The sequence below is a fragment of the Plodia interpunctella genome, chromosome 14 (assembly GCF_027563975.2).
Source record: "Plodia interpunctella isolate USDA-ARS_2022_Savannah chromosome 14, ilPloInte3.2, whole genome shotgun sequence".
In the NCBI taxonomy this organism is placed as follows: domain Eukaryota; kingdom Metazoa; phylum Arthropoda; class Insecta; order Lepidoptera; family Pyralidae; genus Plodia; species Plodia interpunctella.
The window spans coordinates 4,671,058-4,697,797 of record NC_071307.1 but is presented as its reverse complement, the minus strand read 5'-3'; the positions used below and the strand labels follow the sequence as shown (position 1 = coordinate 4,697,797).

At 36.5% G+C, this 26,740-nt stretch overlaps 1 protein-coding gene and 1 long non-coding RNA gene across 7 annotated transcripts in view; one reads left to right on the top strand and one right to left on the bottom strand.

Annotated features, from left to right (window-relative positions):
* The first annotated feature begins 7,885 nt into the window (after window positions 1-7,885).
* Window positions 7,886-18,283, top strand: LOC128675249 (uncharacterized). Of its 2 annotated transcripts, none has more exons than XR_008405248.1 (2): window positions 7,886-8,024; window positions 16,831-18,283. It is a non-coding gene; the product is annotated as an uncharacterized LOC128675249 (long non-coding RNA). The 2 variants fall into 2 exon arrangements; XR_008405247.1 differs by lacking the exon at window positions 7,886-8,024 and adding an exon at window positions 11,126-11,453.
* A 90-nt stretch (window positions 18,284-18,373) lies between these two features.
* LOC128675243 (protein split ends-like) overlaps window positions 18,374-26,740 on the bottom strand; it is a 75,353-nt gene continuing 66,986 nt past the window's right edge. For 3 of the 5 annotated variants that reach the window (XM_053754534.1, XM_053754536.1, XM_053754537.1), the window contains 9 exons: window positions 26,307-26,530; window positions 25,692-25,756; window positions 25,523-25,594; window positions 24,928-25,034; window positions 23,844-23,965; window positions 23,126-23,355; window positions 22,477-22,677; window positions 21,733-21,891; window positions 18,374-21,379 (listed from right to left, as the gene is read on the bottom strand). In XM_053754534.1, the coding sequence (XP_053610509.1) occupies window positions 21,251-21,379; window positions 21,733-21,891; window positions 22,477-22,677; window positions 23,126-23,355; window positions 23,844-23,965; window positions 24,928-25,034; window positions 25,523-25,594; window positions 25,692-25,756; window positions 26,307-26,530 (1,309 nt within the window). In that variant the 3' untranslated portion in view covers window positions 18,374-21,250. The remainder of the gene's footprint in view (window positions 21,380-21,732; window positions 21,892-22,476; window positions 22,678-23,125; window positions 23,356-23,843; window positions 23,966-24,927; window positions 25,035-25,522; window positions 25,595-25,691; window positions 25,757-26,306; window positions 26,531-26,740) is intronic. The other 2 variants (XM_053754538.1, XM_053754535.2) reach the window with 1 other exon arrangement.

Genomic DNA, 26,740 nt, shown 5'->3' with positions numbered 1-26,740 from the left:
TTTTGCGGGGAAGTATTTCCGGCTGTAACAATAGTTCGACTAGTAATGTCCTTCCTACTTTATTCCTGAGTAGCAGTATGAATAACAGTAGGAAGGACATTAGCTCGTTCTCTAGATAATAGTCTCTCAATCACAATCTTAATCGATTGTGATTGAGAGACTATTATCTACTACTAGTACTTTGTGGTGTACTTACCTTGTTATATTACGGAGAAAAAATTATATATACACTTACATAAAATAGTAAGCCCTATCGGCATTTTGTGACCAACACTATTTAAAAGAATGATTTCGGCATTACTTTTCAGCAGTGGTCGTTCCGAAATGTCCATAGTTTGTAACTTTATTGAATATTATTTAATTTAGAATATGATGTAAAAAATACTGGTTAAATGGTTTGATTTGGCTGAAAAGAGTCAGCTGTTTGACATACAGATATAGACTATATTGTAAGAATATATAGTACGGCAGGATAAACGAAAAATTGCTTGTATTTATGATACGTTTTTGCGAAACAATACAAGTAACAGTAACCAAGATGCCAACAATGCGAATTCCGGAAATGGATCCAGTGGTGGCAGCCATTTTTATAGTTGAGCGGAAGTGAAGCACGTAAAGGACGAGTCATGTTCGATTCCGGGCGAGAAGGTCCCGCGAGACTCGGTAGATATGATTAAAGAATTTTGCCGAATCATGCTTATAGCCTTTTTCAAGATGTCACTCGTTTTACTGGTAAACCTTGTTTTGAGAAAAAAAGAATGCAAAAAAAGGTGTTATGAGTTTGAAATTTGACGTTTCTGTGTGACTACAACTGCTGCGTTGTAGCTCCCAAATAGATGAACCGTTTTTGATCGAGCATATTGGTTTTGTTAAAAAATTACAAGATACTCAAGCCAATTTATAATAATACGAGACTGCAGGGAAGCAATAAGCGATTTCCCGAAACTTCCACGGCAACATAAAATTAATTCATGGATATGTAAATAGATTACTATAAGTAGGTACTTGACGTGTAACCTATATGTGTTAAATGCTAAAGTTTGTTAATATACGAAAGTTATCTCGACTCCTCCAGAATGGCACCCCGCTCCATGTTTGTAGGCCTACTGATTGGCGTGTTGACAGGCAGCTGTATGGAAATTGTTCGTTATTAGCCGAGACGGAACACCTGTTGGGATGTAACAGCGGTGTAACTTAATAAGATCCCAGTGCACTTCGAATTTAAGGAATAAAATTAAATGGAACTGTTTAAATTGAAAATGTGTAATGAAAAGATATCTACGCGCAATTGACTACTTTGCGACTTGTCAAATCGGACACTTTTTCTAACTTCTAACACAAAAAAAAATATGGAGCTTGTGGGTGTTTCTCAGAGCGTTTCGACCCGCGCGCCATAGATTTGCGGTATGGTTTCGACCGCTTTGGCCGTGCTGTCATTACGATCTGTCGAGGAAGGACCATGGAATTAATAGGTACTCCGTAAGTACTTACTAAATCCATGGGAAGGAATCATTTCCAAACATGTCTCGTATGTCATTTGATGTCATTCTAATGCAACGAAATACTAATTTCATAACAAAAATTTTAACAGACCATTTTGCGTTTTCATTGTTTTTGTATTCGATTGTGATTTGCATTCATTTTTTTGATTTGCATTGTGTAACAGCAACATTGTGACGTTTTATACTGTGTTTTCTCACAGTTGGTATTAAGTAAAATTATGCTTGGTGCCTATCATTATAAGTAGAAAATACTGGTGAAATCTAAAAACCTATCGCGTGAGGCGTGGGATTTCTATCCTCCCGCTGATGTCATACAAAGCTAGGCTCACTGAGGGAAGGTGCTTTCAGGGAACAATTTCTTAAAATAGACCGATGTCTGTCAACCAAATGGTTGTACAAATGTCACCAAAACTAAAAAAAAATGATTTATTTTTTACATACGAGCTTCGCGTCATGAAACAACGCTTCAATACGCGCGACCTTTCAATAAGCGACGATGAAAGAGCCCACACATCTTTTACTAATTATACCAACTAGGAACATCCAGTTTTCCGTCCGTCATCCAGGAAGGCATGTCTTGGAAAGTTCCTTGATGGTATGCAGGCGACAGATGCGCGACAGCGGACATAAATTACAAGCGGCCGCAATCTGCCTTGTTTGGGGTTTTATTGCCATTAGCTGTACGAGGTGTCTTATTTACTGTGAATGTTAGGGTAATTCGTTTGTTTCTCTTAATTTGTTTTAAAAAATCTATTTCATAAATATTTACGCTGATATTGCAATAAATACTTTCGATTCTGTTGGCTCTGTGTAGCAGCAAAATAATTTGAAATGATAAAGAAAACCCAAGTTATTTATTATGTCTGATCTTGACAGTCCATACATACGATAAATAAGTTTACTGTGAGCTTTATTTTTAATATTTAAGCCAACGTCTGCCCTTTTTGGTCAATTCTCACACTTAACGAATAACCATACATATTTAAGTCTCATAAGTATTGCAAGTTAAATTTCTTAAAAAAATATATAGATCATTTTCTAAAACTCATGGTACGGTAAGTCATGTAATGAAGTAATTACACGAGTTTTATGCACCCACGGCCGTTATTGCAGTCTGCTGCGCCGTTGTTACAAACTTTGGACCTCTGTGTGCATGTGTTGATGAAAACTAGTGCGTAACCAAAACCAAAAGGACGAAGGTTCTGGTTTTTTATAATAGTTGTGTAGCAAAGATTAACATGGAACATATTATATAGAAATCAATGAGAACTTCGAAAAGAATCAGTAAATGTAGTAGATCAGGTCTAAGGAGACACTTGGCACTTATATATCGCATGGTGGTACAAAAAGATCTGTATACTCAACAGAACACAGACAAGGTCACTTTGAATGCCACTGTCTTCTATTCCAGCCGAAATTTTAAACCGAAAAAAGGAAAGTCCCTAATATAGGTTTAGTTTGTATAGAAGCACCGGAGTCTGTCAGACGATGAGACACATTATGAAACTGCTACCCATTGCCTGGTAAACGACTGGACCTCCTCAGAGCCGCGTATCTGGAGTTGCAGGATTGATTATAATTAGTTTATTTATTTAGTTGAATAATTTTAAAAATTTTATGCTTTCTATGATATAGATAACATATCTAGTTACTACAATTTTGAAAGTAATTAGATCTCATCAACATACATTACCATTACAAAAAGCAGGTATGACAAGAAGATAGACTACATAATTCCCATTTCACCTCAATTTCGAATATATTTATACCCAGAACCAATTTTGAGTTTTGAGCCGCAACCGAGACCGCATTTGATGAGGGTAGACACTAATGGAAACTACATTGCGGTGAATTTGAATTTTTCCGCCGTTACCTGCGCCTATAAATCAAGTGAAAAGTCGCCTTAAGCTGTACGAGATCCCGTCTCGAACATTTTAAAATTTAAATTACGCGCAACTCCAGCCAGGCGAATAATTTGTATCTACATACATTAGGTGATGGGATGTGGTATTAGTTGACAGAATATTATCGCGCCATAATAAATTATAATAACAAATTGGTTGTTTCAAACATGTATTGGGGTAAAATATAATAATAAAATAAATAATGACTACAAGTGACAAACTTACTTTCATAAAGCCTTTATTTCTTTAATTGCAAAAAGAAACCAGGCACTGTTTTCGAAAGGTAAAAATATAGGTACTATTGAGACCAATTTATTATTAATGCTAATAATTTTTGACACTAAAGTTTATTATGATGTGTACACCTACACTTGTTTTGGGTTTTGCAACTAGCCATGTATCTATTACTTTTACGTGTATAATGCAATTGGTGTAATAATGTTTAGTATGCCAAATAAATTAATTAAACTCAAAATAATAAACATACAGCAAAAATGTCGAGTCTCACGTTCTTTCATTTTCTCGGTCAGAAGGCTCGCATATACATACCAATGGAGATTTTTATTATTATTATTATTATTTGTATCTCCTTTTGGGATTCACGGCACATAGTCCGGTCCTTTGAGAGGCTTGCGTGGGGATATGGATCCAACACGTAGAGGCCCTTTGGAGAATTTTGATGTTGTGTAGGTCTCCCGCCAAGACCCACTCCCGGATATACCAATGAAATGATATGCACATGAGCAGGTCTCGGCGGGAGTGTGAACTATTGCAGAATAATGGATAGAAGTACTGGTCTATAGAATGAAATTTGGATGGACTGAGAATGGGCTATTGCAAAGAGTGCGGTCACCTGCCATAATCATGATAACTGACTATTCAGTGGCAGGTGGTGACTCGCCGCTCACTAGATGGGCCCCTCAAATCAGTCGCCGTGATTGGCGACAAAGGGGCAACATTGACGTGGGCGGCTAAGGGTGTAGAGAGGTGAGTCTGCGGGGCGCGAAATCGTGGTGATCCAGTCAGACACCCCCGGCGTTATGACATTTTACACTTCCACCCTTCGAGCATATAGCTCTCGCGACTCCACTCTGGCCGGCCGGTGAAGGCAAGCCAGAGGTAGGGGTACCTGTTACCTCTCGGTTTCCACTCCGACCTTAGGGAAGGAAGGCGGAGGTGAGGAACAGGGGCCTCCCCTGGGAGCACTCAGGTCCGTGGGGTCGCTACTCCCCAACAGCTCGCCACAAGCTGCCCTGCGGGCTTATTATTATTATTATTTATTTATATAAATATCTCATGTATTAAAAAAAGAATTTACCCCCTCTAGTAATTTAGCATCGAAATGTGTATCAACCAAGAAAGCAAAACAACATTTTCCACGACACACGAAAAAGTGAATCACTCACGTCTATTTTTTGGTACCCGCGCCATAATCTAGAGGGCGCTACAAGCGTATCGGGAAGACAAACCCAACATTCGTTTGAAAAGAGCTTTGATGGAATTGAATGGTCAACAATATATGTGTTGCTAGGAGAAAACGTCTACTTTAGAGCCCGGCCACATTGCTACGTTGCGTTCCGTTGCGACAAGGTAGCACGTTGCGGCTCCGTTATGCTCCGTTATTTTTTATAGGTTTTAATAGCGTGCGTTCGACGGACGTCGGAACTCTATACAATATCTGCGTTTTTCTGCGTTGATATATCAACGGGCTGAAGACTCAGCCCTGCGTGAAAACGTTGTACCTATACCTACTGATGTAATAGTTGTTTTTTTAAAAGTTGTTTTAAAATTTAACTGTCCCTGTTATAGTTAACTGTCAACACAAGGTTGATAATCAGATTTATGCGAAGCTTTTGAAGAAAGGAAAGTCGTAAATATCGGCGCGGCTGCGGAATAACAGAATCAAACCAAAAATAAACCAAACAGCGAGGGGCGTCAGAGACTGACAGACAGGCAGACGTGGCCATCATTAGAGCCTCTAAATCCGGCCGGAGACACCTGTACTAACTGGTGCATTTTAAAATAGCTCCTTTGCCCTGACGTGTTGGATTGTGTCGCTTTTTGCCCATTTAGCGATACGCTCTAGAGAAAGAATGCTTTCATATTTTAGATACTGTTAACTCTCTAATCCCTAATATATTTTATGGAACATACACAAAAACATACATACAGATAATGTTGTGCAGGCTCTAAGCCATGCCCCATAGCTCCGTTGTCCTTCGTTGATATTCGTCGACGGACAACGCAGATATGGAGATTCGACGTACTTCAACGCACGTCAGTGTCAAAACTAATAGAAAACAACGGAGCAAAACGGACCTACAACGTGCTGCGTTGTCGCAACGAAAAACGACTAATCAATGGGGCATGGTTGTAATGCAATGCAGCATGTAGAGAAGCCCGGTGCACGTTTATTGTTTGGAATTGTGGCTGGCTGCGTAGCGTACGAGTACACACTGTATGCATTGCGTATTATATACAGTCGACAGTACATTACCAGTACCACTCATTGTAAAATCGCCCCTACTACCATCGCATTTTCATTACCGTTATATACAATCCGGATGATGATGTGAAATTCAAATTTAGACTTAATGTCAAATTTCAAACGGAATCATGTCAAAAATGACGTAAATTAATTCATTTTCTATACACACGAAGGTTTTTGTCATGCTGAATCAATAAATCATACTGGAGTATTTAGTTACTGATCATCAGCAGTCATCGAAGCAATAATGTGTAATTTAATGAACATTGTCACTCGCATGTCATATACAATAGTTGAACAGCTATTTAGTTCAATTACTGAAGGGAACATCATTGATTCAATTGAGTAGCAAATTTATGCTACTTATCTCTACTTACGTGAATATAGTACTTATACTTTAAACAGTAATGTATTCACGGGCGTCGCCAGCCGATGGGCCTAAAAAATATAAATATAAAGAAATTTATGAGAAAAGTATGAATGGTACGTAAAGCCAGCACATGATTTCATAATTTTTAAAGTTTCTAACGCAGCGCGTACGAATTACCTGACATGGAATTGGTGAATTCATTCGAGAGTAGTTTAGAAGTATTAACGCGACTACTAATACAAACAGAAAATTAATACAAAAAAAAGGAATATAGGGAAATTATTAATAAATTTTGGGCGTTGGTTAATAAAAAGAAATATCTTTACATTTGACTAAATTTTTTTAGTATCTCTAGGGGGGGGGGACAACTGTCCCTCCCTGCCACCCTTTTAGTGATGCCCTTTGATGTATATGTAAATTTATTCATTGTATCCTTTTAATGATTATGATTTCAATAAATATAAGACCAGCATCACTTTGGTAAGTACGTAGTACGTAGATTTTAATACCATAAAAATAAACACGAAAGTAGTGTCAGTAATGGAGGTTAATTGTTTTTCAAAATAGTTAAGTATTGGAGGGAGAGTGATTGTGTTGTGTTAGAGATAAACTATCTTTTACTAAATTTATAGCACTAACTGTTTTAACGATTGCTCTATATGTAGACTATATTATGGGAAATGTATTATGTATGCAGCACAAAAATGTACCTATTTATTTATTTCCATTACTCCAAACTAATATGATTGGCGAATATACCAACGATAAAATATGTCATTTTATTAAAGTGATAAATTAATAATCTGAAAGCTTTTTTAGTCCAATAAAGAATCCCCTATACTTAATTATGTTTCTTTAATATCTATATATATATATATATATATATATATATATATATATATATATATATATATATATATATATATATATATATATATATATATATATATGAATTAAGGAACACAACACGTCATCTACACATATATACAAACATATATAGTATAGATTACGTGTTATTTTTCTTAATTTTCATTCAGACTACAGATAGCATGAGCTGTTATTGGTTCATTGAAATTACTCTTCATTCACACTTCACAACCACGCTTACTACACCTGAGGCTATCGATATTATTGTTCATCGCTTAAAACAATGTGCAACTAACTATTGGCATTGCAGAGAGATTTGTCCTTTCTTCCTTTCCTGGGCTTTTGAATGAAGACAATCTTGGACGTTTTTATTTACCGTTATTTAAACAGACGCTTAGTTAAAAACGCATTTGTGAAAACATATTTGAGATTCATAAAATTTCAATTGATTCGTACACAATATATTCATTTATTAAATTTTCTTGTCCATGTTTAGGTCAGCCTTATACAAACATTTTATTATTATGCTAAATATAATCACAATCGGTTCAGTAGTTTTGGAGCAAACTAGCTGTTAATATCTGACCGACACACAAGTGATTTTGAAAAGTTATATTTTTCCTTTTGGCGTTTCCGTTGACTAATTAAAATTAAGTATTCAACAATTTCAAAAGTTATTTTAAAAATTCGTTTCTAGAATAAATAAAAACTCGCTTCATTGTATAGCGTATATTACGTAAGTGCGCAGTAGGGCGGCGGCGCAAGGCGGGCGCCACGGGCGGAGGGCGGCAAACACCATTGCACTGGCCTCAGAACCGCTCGTCTGTGCTTCTGTCACCTGTTACCTCATTAACAGAATCTGCAATACGTCTGACGTCACATTTGATAACAAGGTAAGAAAATAAATATTGTTAAGTACTCTCTTTCGCTAAATTGAGGATTAAATAATATGAAATCGACTATTCCTTGACCTGCGTCGTTTTCAAGTTACAAAACATTATTTTATGTGTGATAACAACTCGTTTCTGTATTTAAGAAAAACAATATGTATTGTTCGATTTTTGATTTAAGAATCGCTAGATTAAAGATTAAATGTGAACCTATATGCTAATCGACTATATTCCTTGACCTGCGTCGTTCTCGTTACCAAGTTACGTGACATTTGTTCTACATATAGATAATAAATAACCCTATGTTATACTTGAAGATGTTATACTACAATTACATCCGATAAGCATAATTTATCGTTTTTATATTTTGCATCTAACATTGCTTGAGAGTTTTTAACAATTTTAAAGACAATATTATACACAAGAAAAAAACTAGATATGAAGCCAGATATAATTCCAAGTACAATACTTATTTCTAAAGTTGGACTTTTAGGGATCCTAAAACGTTTTTGTCTTTAGCAATTGCAATTGGAAAATATTTCCGTTTTATAGTCATCTTATATTGTAATTGTTATCTTGTATAAAAACTTGCTTTCATGCAAATTTCAAGAAAAAATGTCAAAAATATGTTTTAATTATATTTTTGTCCTTCATCTCGGAAGAAGGGAGGAAGAACCAAGATAAATATTTTTTATTTGTGTTCCCAATCCCAAGCAACCATATTTGATTATCAAAATCTGTATTTTCGTATGTTATGAACGTTTATTTACAACATACTTAAAATATAAAAATAATACGAGATTTCCGTGTCTGACTGAAGGCAGCATTACGTCACAATCACTCGACCGTTTGACATTGAACTTAAAAATTACATAAACATTGTTTTTTGTCCTTCTATAGATATAAGATGGTCAAGCCTTTCTGCATATTTATAGTTAAAAATCCATAGTGTTTTATACTCATACCGAGTTTACGATAAACTTGGATAACTTACGATAAATTTTGAAAATAACCGTTTGTAAATATCAAACAATATTAATTTTATTTGGCGCATGCTAGCAATGTGCGGGATAAAAATTGTAAACAATCAAAATTTACAGTAGCCGTAACTGGACTAACATACTGGACCAGATTAAGTTTCTGTACTGTAACACTAGGCTAGATATTTTTTTTTACTTTTAAATCTACTTACATAAAAATGTATATTGCGTAAAAAAGAACAGAACAAAGCCGTGCGTGAACTTTATACCCACCTACATATGCAAGCGTCGAATAACCTATAAGTATTTCTAATAGGAACTTACATAGGTTCCTGTGTTACATACATTCTAATGCCATACGCCAGTAAAAAATTAACCACTAGATTACCTAACGTAGCTTTACCGAAATGTAACCTACAAAATATAATAACAAAACAAATAAGTAAGTATACAAAGTAAAATGCGTGGGCACTTAGCAGAAGTGGGCCGGCGGATGCTCAAGGACTCGTGAAGAGTTGATCCCGAAATGGAGGCTTCGCGGGATTTACCGGGGTCAACGAACCTCACTACTTGGTCGATCGTGGCACGCGCCACGAATTCTAATCACTTGGATGAAAATATTACTCAATTCGACCTATTATACTTGGTAGTTCACTTAAATTGTTTATCAATTCTGAAACGCCTATTTCATTTAAAGTAATTAAAACAGGTACGCTTAGCAGCAGAGCTTCGCGACGTAGAAAATATTGATTGTCTAAAATCCTAATACTTATACCTGTTTAGTAAAAATGAAATAAAAATTGTATAGAGTTAACCGCATGTTAAGTTACTCTACATAAACCTTTATAATGGTGGTAATAGAGGCGAATTTGCAATGATGGATGGATGGATTTTGACTGAAATGTACAATAGCTATTTTTTTTCTGAAAAGCTTCTAGTTCTTTCGCTTCAATACTTTAATGTAATTTATTTAATGGTCACGTCTTTCCAAATTACATATATATCTATGCATATAGCTAGAAACACACTCACACACAACATACACTGCGCAATGTAATCATTTTATTAGATAATATTTCATGAGGGCACTGGGTAAAGTTCAGTTTGTCTTGTATGCATATATTTTGCACACAAACCAAACGAGCTGCGAATATATTCTCGTGTGGGTGTTTCTGTTGCACACTTATCAACTTTTCTATTATTCGCCACTTCTTTCGTAATAAAAAGCCAGCTTAGTTTTGTAACTCAGGCTAAGTCGCAAACGAGTATTATTAGATTCCAACGAAACTTTCCCACTGGGTTAAAAAAGTAGGTTTCAAAAGTGGCTTCTAATTTTATATAAAGTCATGTTATCTTTTTCGTGGATAGATGTAATTAGATAAAGTCAAAAGAAAAATCATTAATAATAATGTTAATCTAAATCGGGGCGCAGAAAATAATGAAAAAGGTAATATATTTTATATAGGTTTTATATTATTGCTATTTATAAAGTTGTCTAAATAGCAATAATATAAAAAAGCAGCAAACATTTTAGTGAATAATGTGATATTGTGAAATGATGAAAAGAATCGAAAACAAATAAATTTTGTTAGCAACCGCGAGAACACTTGTTTCATAATTTTTCAGTGGGGCTTCACTGACTGCTAAGTAATCGTATCATACAATAAACAAACGCACGTACCGATTCCCACGAAATGTCACCGTTATAGTATACGAGTACAGTACAGCTGATCAAAATTCAATGCATCACAATTTGCTAACCGTACTTGCTTCTCGGAACTAAGCTGTATTGGTACAAAGACTGCGATCACTTATTGTCAATTTAACGACAATATAAATTGCGTCATCTTTGAGTATAAAATAAAACTGGCATTTACATAACAGTACCTAGAAAGCTGTATACATATTATATGAGTGGCTGAAAGATGTTTGATGTGCTCTTCCGGTGAAAAATTATGTGATACATGTTAATCAATATAGAATGAACGAAATGTATTGTTAAGTAGTTGGCAGACCCTGTCGGTTTTTTAATTGATCCAAATATAACTCAGAAGCAGTCGCAAAAAAGAAAATTATTTTTAATTCCTATTTTTAATTCATATCAGAACTATAAAATTCAGAAAATCGACAAAAAAAACTGATTGTTAATTTAAAACTTGTGGCAACCAAATGCAATTTATGTTAAAAAACAACTAAGTAAAGACCTAACAAAAATTAGGTAGTGGAAACAAGAAACGTTTATAGAGTGTAGTAGAGTAATGTCATCTTGCGCACGCACAAACAAGGTCGGTCTGTAGAGACGCGCGGTCGTGTGCTCTCTGAAATACTACGAGTACTGAAACTGCAGATTATAAAACTTTTTTAAATATCATTCTTTAGTGCCAGTGATTTCAAAAATATATTTCAACGAATTGATTAACCTGAGTTTTTGGTGATTTATTTCAATCTTGAAGTAAGTATTATTTTATTGAATTAATTTATGCCTTTATATTGTTTTTGCAGTTTTTCTACTAAAGCCAAAGTTCAAAATTGTGGTCTTTCTGATACTATATTTTTTATGAATCACGCAAGTATGGAGTACCTATATCTTTACCATATATCGTAGTATCACTTTCACAGACATCACAGAATAGATATATGCCAACTATATACATATATATCCGCCGCTCTGGATTTTATACAAGATAGACTAATATTTGCGGGTTGTAACAGTATAAATGGGTCAGCAAGATTTCTCGCAGCGAGCGGGTCGCCGTCCTACTTGCGAAAATCGTTTTATTTAACGAGTCCCGACCTTCCATCGATTCGCTCGTTTTTTGTATTTCCATATAGTATAGTATATTACTTAAAATTTTATCTAACGTATTCTAACAGAAGAAATTATGACATGACAAGCACTTTATACTGTAGGTACGTACACAGTAAATATAAGACTATATAAAACTCGTTTAGTACCATTCTTATTCTTTATTTGCCAACCAAGTATTATAAAGATCGTAAAAAAAATACAAGAAGTGCGTACTAAAATTTCGCCAAACTCTACAGACACAAGTATTTTAATAACTCTACGTCATACATACACAGTAATTTATTTACGATATTGTTGGATATTCATATCAGACGACCAATTTGCTCAATCTTTTTCACGAATATTTAGAAAAAAATCCCACGCCGTCATATTACACGATGGTTGTTATGAGGCTGATATAAAAGGCTAGTGTTGAGATTACGATCGGCCGCCCCGCGCTGTTCAAACATTGTCATGCTCCGATGCTATCTACACAGCCTTCGAAGGAAATGCCGGCGGTGGCCATCAATACAACTTTGCTACAAGTAGGTTACTTATGTATTAGATACACAATAGGGTGTAGCATAGTTTAAACTTAGATAATAAATAATTTGAGACTGCCACAGTAAGTATAACAGTTAAATAAGTCCTCTACATTCTTAAAAATGCGTTGCGCTTTCGATCGAGTTATTCGATCATCACGTAATGGACTTTTCATATCTTGAAAAGTCCATTACGTGATGATCGAATAATTTACTTTCGACCCAAAAATTAATTTATTCTTATTTTACATTTTTATTAAAGGCTTTGTGCAAGAGACTATTCAGCTGTTTGAACTTGGTCTGAACATTTGTAATTTTTGCACTAATCTAGTGTTATTGTCCTTGCATATCCTTTGACCGAATAAATCTTTAACCACGGTCATTATCCAATTCACATTTGAAAAGAAATAGGAGCTGAATATAAACGGCGCGGGCGCACGTGACATAGTTGTAAATAGCATATCATTAGCCTACATTGGTGATAGGTCGACATTGTAGCATCATATCGTAGAGTCACTAGAATCAAGTTATTTTCTGGTAACTTATAAAAGTGCATCTGTACCAACTAAATCCTAATAACTACAATATTTTGGCAATATGACCCGAGGCGTGACATTTAGGATACGTATAGCTATAGTTAACAATATCTAATCACTATACTGAATATATTATAATAATAATTATATATATTCGCGAAATATACAGATATTTCGCGACATCACGATTTTCGATCATCATATCAAAAAAACTTCGTGGCTCAAAACATTATTATCCTTTCTTTAAAAGATGAGAAGAAGCGATTGCTCTTACGTTCATCTTACGTCTCTTTATTTTATTTCTAGATATGAAAATTCTCACTGAAACTTTGATAAATCAGCAGTTTGATAAATCAGAAGCATCGATTATTTGTGTCGCCTCTTCGGAGTTCAAGTTACCTCGAATTCTAATTTCGCTGTAGTATCGAGAGTAGATGTGTAAATTCCAATAACTTAACTACCAATGTTGTCTTAAGATGTATAATACGCCGTGTAGAAACGCAGTGATTGCAGTTAGTATGGTAATAAAAATATAAATAGTTTTTACTACAACTTCTCGTCTCTTTTAAGAAACCTGTGCCTATGCTGTGCATCATTTTTTGCATGTACCGGTTTCTATGGATAAGGTTCTAAAGAAACTCGCATTTTAGCAGAGAAATCTTTAAAATTATAACCATGTTTAACTGCATTATAAATATGATAATATCTGTAGTCCGCACTAAACCCAGCAAACTATAACTTTAACTGACGCCAAGTACCGTTGGCTCCGCCACCTGTGACGGGCTTGACTAGGATGACACGAGACATTCTAACAAAGGTGTTTGTTTCATTTGCATTTACAGGCGTGAAGTTGAAATTTTCGTTTTTTTTTAATAATGAAAAAATAATAATAACTAATCAGTACTTTGTAAACTGAGCTGATTGTTAAGATACGATATTTTATTATTACCTAGATACATGTGAAAAGTTTATTGTATCCATAATTTATTTTATCAAATGATTGTGCAATGTGTGTCACGGCCAGCCAGAGTCTCGCACCTTACAGTAACAACATGTCAATAGAACTGTTGGCACGAATCCAATGGCGATATCAACTACCTACTAGAGTAAATAATTTGCATTATTACTTGGAAAGGAATCATACTTCTATGGTAATATTGGCATTGTATCTTTAATTCCAAATTGATTAAATAATTAAATTTGTTAAAAGGATTCCAATTTTACTACAGAAACTTGTTTAATTGTTGAGCGAGGAAATAAAATTTCATTAGACTTACCCTAATTTAAAATTAAATGGGTCTAACGTGGCTCTTATCAATGACAACAATACTGTGAACATATAGTTAAATAATAATTGTGAATTTTTCGAAGGTCACGTGGATGCCTTGTTATATCGGAAATAAATAGTGCAACAGCCAATAGTTGATAACTATATTCCGATTTCTGTGTTCAAAACTGTTGATAACCTAGTTGAGTTGTGGATTTGCTGATAGTCAGCGCGCAAACCGTATTAATGACGATAACAGAAACGGACGAGGTTGCCATATCGTTGGGCATATGGCATGTGTTGTAAAATCATCAGAATAATTTTGAAACAACTAGGTTACTAAAAATAAATAAGTATTGGAATTTATACGACTATTATTTTGCTCAAACAGTGAGCCAGTTCCATGAAATAATGGGAGGACAAATCCCAATAGTCCCATAATGGAACTAGACAATAGAATTATACTGGGATACGGCAAATAAATTCGGCACCTATCCTAAGGAGAACCCCGGAAGCCCACATAAGATCATTTTTATTGGTTTACTTGTAATTTTACATCTCCCCGAGAATACAAAATGAAAAATCTATTTCAGGCACACAATCTCACTTTTCGGTGGTGTAGAAACACAGTATGTCCATTTTATCTGCGCAGATAAGTAGTAAAGTGAAATTATTAAATATGGGTACATATCCCCATAGTTGCCGCAACCCAGAACTACACACCCTCCGCACAATGAGCTAGAACCACTCTGTTGTGAGGAGCATATACGGTCTGCTGCGTACACATAATGCAAATCCTTTCAGCCCTGAAAACACGTTTGCGCTACAGTGATTACTTGTTATGACACGAACTGGCGATCGCGCATGGTATTTTAGAATACCTTCCTTGTAGACATCACTCACATTATTAAATATATACTTAGATAGGCCTAATATTTTTAGCTAACGCTAAGTATCATCGTATTGTAATTTCTTGTACGTTATCTTGTCGTTTGTTTGTTACGACAGACCAAAATCTTTTAATATAATCTAAACAGTGTGAAACAGAGTGACAATTTCTAATTTCATTATTTAGTAATCGTTATCTTGCCACATAGTGGCCCTATTTATAATGTAGAGAACCTACTCAGAGCAGCATTACGTAAAGTTTGACGCAGTCCCCAGAACGCGGTGTCCCAGTTTAATTTGGGGCGCTGCGACGGGACGCCTGATTACAGGATGTGTAATTTTGTAATCACCTATCTAATCTAGCGTGTTTTTGATCAACCATAAAATAGGGATTTATAAATAAAATAGCAATATTTGCCTTCCTCTGCTATTTCAGTAATACTTACATATTATATTTTTTTACTGCGTAAGTATAGTATCTAATCACCTTTTCCTTTAAGTGCATAACTAAACTACATAAAAAAATATAGGACAGGAATATTATCTACCCAATAATTATTTACCATCTTGCATGGGTATGGCAATGCGTAGAGGATTTCACCTCGAAAATTGAATAAAAAGGACCATAAAATTTTTAATTTAATGCATAGCACCATATTATAATTTAATGCGAGGTTATTGTTACAGTATACAAAAATACTTCGTTATGTTTAATGTAGATTATGTGTTTCTGAACTATAAGTAGCGAACATTGTTCCGTAAACAAAGAATTCCCATTGTTTTGGTCACGTTCTAGAATAAAGGTTATTTGAGATTTCCAACAGGTACAAATACTATACGTTGACCCTTGAACGCTTAGGTGGGTACCGTAGGTACCATATTATATCTATGCATAACTGCCTATGCCCATTTGAAAAAAAAATGTTTAATAGACGCGCGGGGTCACGCGGGGCCCTTCCAAATCTATGAGTAAGTAGATTCACTTTGTGACTCAATTGTTGAATGGGAGAATGGAACTTCTGAGAAAGGGAACTGTACATTTCCATGGAGTAACAGACGCCCTAGGGCTCCGCAGAGCACACTATGAGAACTAAGAGGATTATACAATTATTATTTTATATGAAAAAACTATCGAAATGGCAAAAAATGAAAAAAATAAAAAGAGACGAATGGAAGAAATAGGTCCCCCTATTTCTTGGCCTTTGACCAGCAGTGGGATACAACATCCACAGACAAGTTAAAAAAAAGAATAATCTTTTTCAAAACATTGATACTTTTTATAGGTACGTTATTTCATAGTTGCTATATTGAGTGACCGGTTGTCATGCACGCTTAACAACTAAGCGATAGAAACGAATTTGGTGATTAATTTAGTTTTATTAACTGTTACAGTTACGGTAATAACTATTACATAGTTATTAAGCGGTAAAGTTCACAAATAGTTCGTTGAACGCACTGCCGCCGTGGCACATGGCACAGTCGTATACCTAATAAAAAGAACCTACCAAGCACAGGTGCACCACCTTCTAGGCTCATTAAAGGTACATATTCTATAGGTACTCTTAAATAGGCACGCCCTACACTGTAATAGACTGATAAACAAGAAATTAAACTACGGAATGATTTTTGACCACCAGCCAAATTTTTACAATTTGCTCGTTATCTCTGCATCGTCTGATCGGCCAATTTGTATAGAAAACAAAGAAAATTTATTTATTTTTTACATGGAAACCATCGTTGTCACCGATTTCACCATTGAAATCTGTTGCGAAAATGTTGTAAAAACTAATGTGACTGACTTTTTTCAGAATGACGTCACCAGCCATCACCAAATCGCCAGACAACCAGAAGGGTGACAAGAAGTCCCCCACTCATTCAGCGGGGGCTATAGACCGTGCGCCCACGCCTGCCGAGGCTCCATCCTCTTCAACTTCACCTCCACAGCAGACAGAAACCTTCAGCTGGCTGCGAATCTTCAAATTAGCTGATCTCATGATGAAGCAAGGATGTTAGATTCAATTATTAAATTATATCTTTAGAAATGTTCTTTAAGTTTTAGAGAGCTAAAGAAAAGCAAATGCAATAATTTGAAATAGAAACAAGATTTCTGACAAACCCAGATGCCATATATATTATAGGCAATTTTTCCGCCTTCAAATATTCATTTTCTAGAATATTTTACACAGCAATGGAGCGGTTTTAGATTGGTAGGTTTTAGAGTTAGTTAATGTGAATTAATTTTATTATTTCCATTTGTGACAATATCCAAAAAATCATGTGTGTGAACAGTATTTGTAGGTAATTGTTGATATAGGTATAATCTTCGATGTAAATCGTCGTCCAATTTATTAAGTACTAAGCGTTTATTTCGTGTGTCCGCTCCAAACTTATTACGAGTATTGGCCATATCTTGGGTTTGAAGCAGCGTATCGCGATTAAACCAATACCAATTTTAAGTTAGACAATGCGTGGCAACTGCGAAACTCCGCGAACCGCATCAAATTCCATCCAATAGTTTTTGAGTGATGTGCAATAAACATACACACAGATAAAAAATCGGAACAATTATATAGTCCAACAGATTTCGGTCATGGCGACCAATTCAACGATTTTGAACTAGCTGGTGTGCTCGCATATGGCTAAGTAGCTAGCGAGTTCAAAATCTTTGAAATTGTGGCCATGACCGAAATCGGTCGGACCTCATTGAACATCATTATGTAGGTATATAGAAAACCAGCATGGAGTAATTAAACGTAGCGGAATCTCGTTGTTAGTCGAACAGTACATGTCGTACTTACTTCTACATGTTATACTTGTGTTTCAATGTAGTTATTTTATCCTAGAATATTATTATTGTGCCGTTATATTTACCATAAATAGCCACAAACAAGAACTGAAACATCAAGTGTTTCCTGAAATTAAACGAAGCAAATTCCCACATGTGCAAAAAATTCATACCGCTTCAAATATTTTGGCGTGTTGATATCATTCCAAACGATTAATTTGAATTTTACGCTTATCACTGTTTGCCAATAGTGAAAGCAACCTACTGAAAATTCATTGAATTTACATGTCGAATACTAGGGTGTGGGATTAGATGAGGAAGGCGAGAGCTAATATAAATTTAAAATGTTTTAGGTACATACGTACTTGCTTTATAATCTATGATATATATAATTATGAATAGGTACATACTTGTTGTTTCTTCTTTATTAAGATATATCCTAAATTGTTCAAGAAATAAAACTACTTCTCACGAAATTGTTCACTTATTTACGTTTCGTTCCGTGTAATGTGTCAGTGTAAATGTTTGGGTAGGTACATATATAGAGAGATTAGAAATAAAAAACATTTGTTGTATAATATTTTTTTAATAGTATTGGTAGGTAGGAGGTACATAACACACAGGAGTCTGGGTTGTTTGGATAAGGGAAGTAAGATACAATACTATTTTCAATATGTACAAAATATACAATTATTTCTATAACCTAGCTTTTAAAACTACAATATAATTATGATCACAATATTTTTATATCCTTACGCTCTGAATCAAAACCAACGATAGTGGCGCCGCGCGGCGTCCGAGCGCGGTAGTTGCATGACAACAGTCTACCTTTCACTTTTGCTGCACACTTGAGATCAAATGTTATTTTTACAAATATTTAAACTCTAACATCTCCCACACGGCAACAACCGCTCTCGGAGGACGCACCACGCACTTGCCATTCCATCCTCATATCACCACAGAGAATATGTTTCGAGAACAGAATGACACACAGGCGTAAACGATGGAAGTCTGACGTCGTCACGCCCTCAACGAACCTGCTTGGGGGCACCTCGACGTGGAACTTCCTATTGAATCCACTTTTAACATAGTAAATAAACAAAACTATATTATACTTCTCACATTAGTTCGTGTTGTTAAATCTAGTAAGTCTGCAAAAACTTATTACGACTTAACACCAATGAGGAAACAAACCATGATTTTAGATTTCAAAATTACGGAGCATGAAAACTTTATGAAAATATTAATTAGTAATTGACATTTTAATAGCATAATATACAAGAATGGCATTATTTTCTAAGCAAGTTTTCGTTCAAACACGATCCCTGCTGAGAAAATTATTACATTCATGTTACAAATAAAGAAAATGAGTAAATACCAATTTTACCATAAATACTTCTTTTATAATTCTCATTTGTTGCTTATCTCATAAAATTTTCAATATCAAGTCTAAATACTGTACTGCTATGTTCCATGAAGACTTATTTACATTGAGATCCTTCATAAGGACTTCAAATTAGAATAAATATAGTGTACATTATTGGGCATCTGTCTGCTAATAAAATTATATTTTTAAAATTAATGGACGAAGTGACGAGTTCGTTAGTGTTCCTCCTAGCCAAGTCGAGAACTGTTTGCGACGGAAACATGACAAACAATCATTACAATTATTTTACACTCTACAGATTAAACCTTAAAAAGAATAATCATAATATTACCTGTGCTATTAACTTCTATATCGTACATATAAAATTACAATACATAAAATATTTTGTACTTTGTTTATCCGTACGACAGCACAGTCGCACAATTAACTAACTATGTATACATGTTATGGGAACGGGATCGCCAGGAGCGGAAGCTATCTGCAGGCGACCGACGCTTATGAGAAGTACAATATTGTTAGTTTCGATATCGAACAAGTTATTGCTATTGAATTAAAACGTAAAAAAGGGCGTTACAGGTAGTTTAGGATATGTCGTGACTGAATGTCGGATGTACTGGACGCGTTGGCGGTTAATGAGGATGGGATCGAGAATATGTGACGGTGGCACCATGCTCGGGACAGGGGCGCGGGCGGCGGGACGCCTAGAGAGCGGGACATCTTGACCAATCACTAGTGAAACTTATGTTTCACTAAATTATGTTCGTGATATGTATGTAAGAGAAGTGCCATTACGGCCGCCACTTCTTCTCTACAGCTTCATACCTTTTAACAGTCAATTAATTGTGAATTATGACCCATTAGTAGTAATTTTTTAACTAAAACGGAATAAAAAAACTATTACTGAAGATATGCCAATGTGATCTATAGATACGTTGTTATAATATTTAGTGATTGAGACCGTTACAAGGTACAAAGCAAGATACAGAAGGACAAAAATGTAGTCGCTGGGTTGAAAAAAACAAGTCTCAAATTGTGCAAATGAAACAATCATAAAAATGTTACAAAAAAATGATTATTATGTACCGATATCAAAGTGTCATCCTGACATATTCTCCCATACAATAAATCCATCATTGTCGTATATTTCGCTAAGAACATCGCGACAGTGCGTGCCCGCGGGAAGTGTTCGCGCGTCCCCGAACTTATCTCAGGTGGCAACGGGAATGACTCGACGTCGCACAATACAAAGATAAATTCAGAGTTGACCGCGAGCACTGCTCTTATGATCAATAAGACTAACTACAGTCTACATTTAAAAGTCAGAATCACAGTTTATTTTCCATGTGTTTTTCTTAAGTTTCAACTATAATATTTTTACAAATAAACAGTAATCATTCGACCCAGTTATCATGAGTTTTCCGATACCTACCGTAATGACCTAAGCGAATAAATCGAATTTTAGTATGAATAGTTTCGGTATTTACAAATTTTAAATTACTTTAGACCTAGTCGCTTAAAACAAAATAACAATTTACACTAACAATAAAAATGCTCGATAGATTGCCACTCATCTAATCGGAACCCAAAACTAAAAATATTTTTTATCAACTGACTTTGCCATTTATTAATCATACTTTTATAAATTTAAACTCCGAATAATGTCGAACCCAGTCGACTATAACAAAAGTATTTTACAAATAAGCTTATAACTTACAACTAACTCTTAAATAAGTGACGGCTTATCTATTAATGTGAGAGTTTACAGGCAGCCCGCGCCGCAGCGCACGCGCTAACGATAAATAACTAACGTACGTCACTAAGCACTTCACTTCAGAGGTAATCCAACTCAATTCCTACAAACGTCTCTGTCGAGGATGGAACGATTTCGGTCTCTACGCGACGTCTACCAGGTGGACCGATAGCTAAGGTAAAAAAATTAAAGATTTAAAAAAGTTTCACAACCTGGCCAATATTTACAATGCATAATTATTAGTCGTTAATCGTCCGTCTAGGAATCAGGTCACAATCGGGGGTGTGTCGTCAATAATGCGGTGGTTCAGACGGTGGCGATGACAATGAGGAGATGGGCGATGTCGGCCACGCGGTGCATCAGGTCGGGCGCGATGCGGTTAAGGTTCTCGTTGGCGAAGTCGCACGACGGGAAGATGTGCACCGTGTACATCGCCTACCGGACAACAGTCTTATCATTACTAGCATGCTCATACAAATATACCAGCAGAGAAGAATTATCCAAGTAAATTAAATCGAGTTAAAATCACAAGCGTAATAAATCTAGCACAAATTTTCATATATTATCTCTTCACATGGGAGCAATCCAGATATCACGAAAAATAATCTACTGATCCATACAGTTTCCTCAAGTAAGAATATTCTATTTTGTATGGAAAGTCGGATTTTTTTGTTATGTCCGGGTTGCTCCCATACGAAAAGTTGTTTACTATCACGGATTCATGGAGCAATGTAGGCAAAAGAATGAGTTAGCAATAATTGTTAATAGTCAACGTAAGGTAAACATACCTGGTGGTGTCCGGGAGGAGCCACGTTGACGATGCCGGCGGCCTGCTTGCGCTGCAGGTAGGTGATGAAGCCGTGCGTGAGGTTGGTGGACTGCTGCAGCACGTCCATGTGGTCGCGGCCGCACGGCAGCGCCAGCAGCATGCAGTGTTCGTTTTCCATCTTACAAATATAACATCAGTATGAAACACCGAGCAAAAACAAAGAGATTTTTATTTAAACATTGAGTTATGAGCCCTTCAATATAATATATATATAATAATCATAACGGTGACGACTTATCACCTATTCTATAACAAAAGTGAAACGCGAGGCAGAGGCAGACGAGCGGGGTTCCGTTAGGTTACTGGTTACATGGAGAGATGATCTGTCCTCATTAAAAAAACATGTCTATTTCCCATTTAAATTAGCTATTACATACTAGCTGATGGCCTTAGTTCTGCCCGCGGTAGCCTAAGTTTAATCTCGGCTCATATAATCTGAGGGGTTTAGTGCGGGTTAGCATTTCACTTCTCACCATCGAATCGATTTGAAGCGAGATGCAGCGAACCAATGACATTGCCGTGTGGTTGTCGTTGCGTCACAATGGCGTAATGTAATTGGTTCGCTAAGTCTCGTTTCATCGTTGAATCAAAATCAGCCAAGCGGTTTATCCGTGAAAATGTCATAGACCGATAGCTTAAACCCGATAAAACCGATATCTTTGCATTATTATTATTAGTACGGAAGTATGTATTGCGACATTACCTTCATCTTGCGGTGGACCTGGTCGAGCTGCGCGGGCTCGAGGCGCATGCGCTGCGCGATGCGCAGCAGCGGCGTGGAGCCGTCGGCGAGGCGCGGCAGCGTGTCGCCCGCCACGCCGGGGTTGCCGCCCACGAAGTGCATCTGCACGGCCGCGCTGTCGTTCTTCAGCGCCAGCAGCCCTTGCCACATCACCGGGTAACGCTGTACGGAGAGATCACAATAAGACCATCATTCACGTATTTGCTAATGCCAAGTAAAGTGTTTATTAGCTATTAGTAACGTACCAGTTCATTATTAAAAGAAAATAACATTACAGATTATATTCTCCATTAAAAAAATATGTAATAAAACTTAGGACTTTAAATAATATAAATAACGAAGTATATATAAACAAATAATACAGTTTGACCCTAAAGTTCGACACTAGCGTTTTGTGACAATATTTAAATAACATATACAAATAAATATCCAAATCGAAAGACCCAGATCAAAAATATAATTCTCCATTATGACTTGGGATAGACCTCTAGTGTAGCAATCCGGCATTGTGACCATAATGCTACAAAGGTCATATGCCTGACCATGGTTTAATACCGACGAGACGAGTTCGTTTTACAAATACCGCGAATAGAAAAATGATATGACTTACTCTCAATAACATCTGCAGGGAGTCAGCCTCGCGCGGCACCTGCGAGGCGTGCGGCGGGCCCTGGGGCCCGGGCGGCGCGGGCGGCAGTCCCGACAGCGCGGGCCCGGGCGGCGGCCGCGTGCCCGCGTGCGCAGGCGGCGGCGACCGCGCGCCGCCGCCGCCCCCGCCGCCCCCGCCGCCCCCGCCGCCGCGCATCACGCCCACGCCTGCACCCGCACCCACGGCATACACTACCACAAAACATGAAGCTATTAATACTCACAACTTAGTACCGATCTATAAATAAATTAAATATTACGTACTAACTTTTTTCTAGAGTGAACCGAAATAAAACTGCCCCATCGAGTCTAAAACTACATTATAGATACAAACTATCGCTATCAATTTATACAGTAACGACAAGATATTTCTTTTTAGAACGTCAATTTCACAACATTTCTAAACTAAACGCGTTTATTTTCAGTGGTCGCATAAACTTCAAATTATATATTATTTCTTTGCCAAGAAAACTGCTTTTAAAAATTTTTAATATCCCACAGATTACTAATCCCTCTAATAACTCTCACAGAAGCATATTGTTTGATGACGTTAAATTTATCCCAAAAACATTCAAGCGTGGATTGAGGTGGCCACACTCCGGTTTGCATCAGATTAGTATCATTTGAACAAAGAACATGTTATTATGATAATACAAATAATACCATAAACAGCAACTCACTGATAAGGCGGTCGGCGGGGGGCGGCGCGGGGGAGTGCGCGGGGCGGGGCACGCGCGCGGACGGCGGGCGTCGCAGCTCCAGCGGCGGCGTCGGCGCCTCGCAGCCCTCCGCTTCCAAACTCCTGCAACAATACACATATTATTTATACATCAATGAAAACAAAAGTTGATATTTATAGAACACAATGGACTTTAAATTTGTTTTCCGGTCTAAATTCATTCAACAATGCATTTTGAGTGACAAAATTTTAATGACATTTTGTAAGATAGTTCCATCGCAACATTAATGTATTTGTATAAGCCGCGCCAATAAAGAAACGAATCATAAATGGCGTCGCTCATCATTCTCTCTCACTCGCACGCTATTGCTGTCTTTACTCACACACGGGCGTACCGTATACAAAAAAAAAATAATCAGTCTGGTTTTGCTCTTGCGCTGCTACGACGTGCTCTGTTTGTTTCCAAATTCCTAACCCAACTTTTAAGTGCCGGGCGTGTTGATACGTGGTTATTATAATGACTTCTCGAAAACGAGGCAAGGTTCTTCGAAGCAATGCACGTGAAATTGTTTATAACGTCATCAAATACTTCCAAGAAGAAAAAAATTTGGAGCGATAGCAAAAGGACAGTGAGATGTCTGGGATCGAAGAGATTGACTACGATGACCCCGGTGAAGGGCCATCAACGTCTCAAAACTAATTGTACTATTTTGATAAATAATAATGTATCGCTCAAAGAATTGTTTTCTTTTTACACCTATGTACCTATTCTACACACTTATGCATCTCTTAACAAGCTTGAAACTAATAGGTTTTCCATGCTAGAATATTAATTGCTTAAAAAATATGTTTGCTCATAAAATGGAAAAATATCGAAGTATCCGAAAAAATTTCCACCAAAATAGAAAAATTTCCGAATTTTTTTCATCAGTAATGCTAACCCTACCATGATACTTAGTCGCCATGTTAGATTTGATTCTTTATTGGCGCGGCTTATACTGTTAATATATATTGGCGGCGTTCGTGCTAAAGCACGAACGGCAACAAAATTGTAAAAAGGACATATGTACAATAAAATAAGTAACCTTGTATATGGTGAAGGTGTGGTCCGACTGTCGTGCTGTGTGGCTCGGAAGTGTTGCTGGTACATCTGGTAGTGCTGATGTGAGAAGTGCGGGTACATTCCGTCGCCCTGGAAATATCATGAATATTTAAAATCACAGCACATCTCGTCACAACATACTCTGAAGTCATTGTAACGAACATATGTTGAGCTATAACTAACTTTAATAATAATAACTTTAATTCTAAAATCTAAATTTGCGAGCATTACTGGTATAGATAAGTAAATAAAGTAATTATCTCGGTCGATAAAATAAAAGCACTACTTAAGATTTTTTAGATCTATTATCAAATAATATCTATCTATTTTTACTACGCAATTTCTAAATATAAGTAGTGAAGGAATTGACAATAATCTGTTAAATAAATGTTAAAGTGCCTGCTAGTTGCTAGTTGAAGCACAATATATGCAAAGTAACAGATCATTGTCCATATTTTCGTTCTGATACTAATCTACATAAGTTAAATTTACTATACCATAACAATGTAAGTGCGATAAATAAATATTTTTCACAATATATTATAAATGGAGTTATGTAAAGAGAAAGGTTTAATTACGTTGTGATAGACCGAGGTGACTGGAGAAGTCTGTTGGTGGGCTGGTGGCGGACTTCTAACTAAATCTGCCGACTATCCGGATGGCATGAACAGAATTACAATGATATAGTCTTTATTCTCATTAGAAAAGGGTACACAAAATGTAAATGTAGCATATTATATAACTCACCATTGCTAATTGTCCTTGAGGGCTGATGTTTGGCACACTTGTCAGTGTAACGCGAGACGCATTTCCTGAAATCGAAACATTAAATTAGTAATTCAGTTAAAACAGATCCACGCGCACGTGTCTTTTATACTTCGGATGTTAAATACCCGTATTAAGCAATTAATAATGAAACGCGAAAGTTTATAAAATTAGTAATAATTTTATTTTCAAAGTTTGTTTTCAAGGTATGAACTTATGTAGCACAACAACTTCGCCATTGCCTTGTGTTAATAAAATGTGCGTACCGAATTCCCTTAAAAATATCAGCCGATCATAATTAATATTTGTTTATAAAATAACTAGATGCAAGCAACTACTAGTATACAGCTAATTAGAAATAAAATTGTACATTCTCGAAAGTGCCGTGATGCGAAGTGCGTAGATAAAACTATCTAAGTTTTCTTGTTTCGGATTGCTTAAAAGGACGATATGACAGACACTCTTACTAATATAAATGCGAAAGTTTGGATGTGAGTAAGGATGGAGTGTTATCGAATCGCGTAAAATGGAGTGGACAGACATCAATGACATTTAGTACACCAGTAGAATATGGAATGAAGTAAAAATGTAACTGACCAGGATGCGGTTGGTGGTGCGGCAGTTGCTTGGCGTGCGGCGGCGGGTGTTGCGAGTGCGGCGGCGGGTGCGGCGGGTGATGGGCGCCGCGTGGCAGGCTGGCGGGCCCGGCGTACGCGCCGCGGTAGCGCGCGCCCGCCCCGCCCGGCTCCGCGCCCAGCCCCACGCCGCCCACGCCTACGCCCAACACGGCCGGACCCAAGCCACCTTCACCCTCTCCGCCTCTGATACACGAATAATAAATACATTAATAATATACTTTAATAAAATGTTTTGATTACAAAAAGAAATGTTTTTAATTTCTGATTAGACATGAGATATCAGTGTTTCTTCTCAGGAACACCGAGGATCTGATAACATATGGCGTCTTAAATAGATTATATTATTATAAGATTTAGAAAAGATTTAGAAAATGAACTTCAAGTGCGAATCTA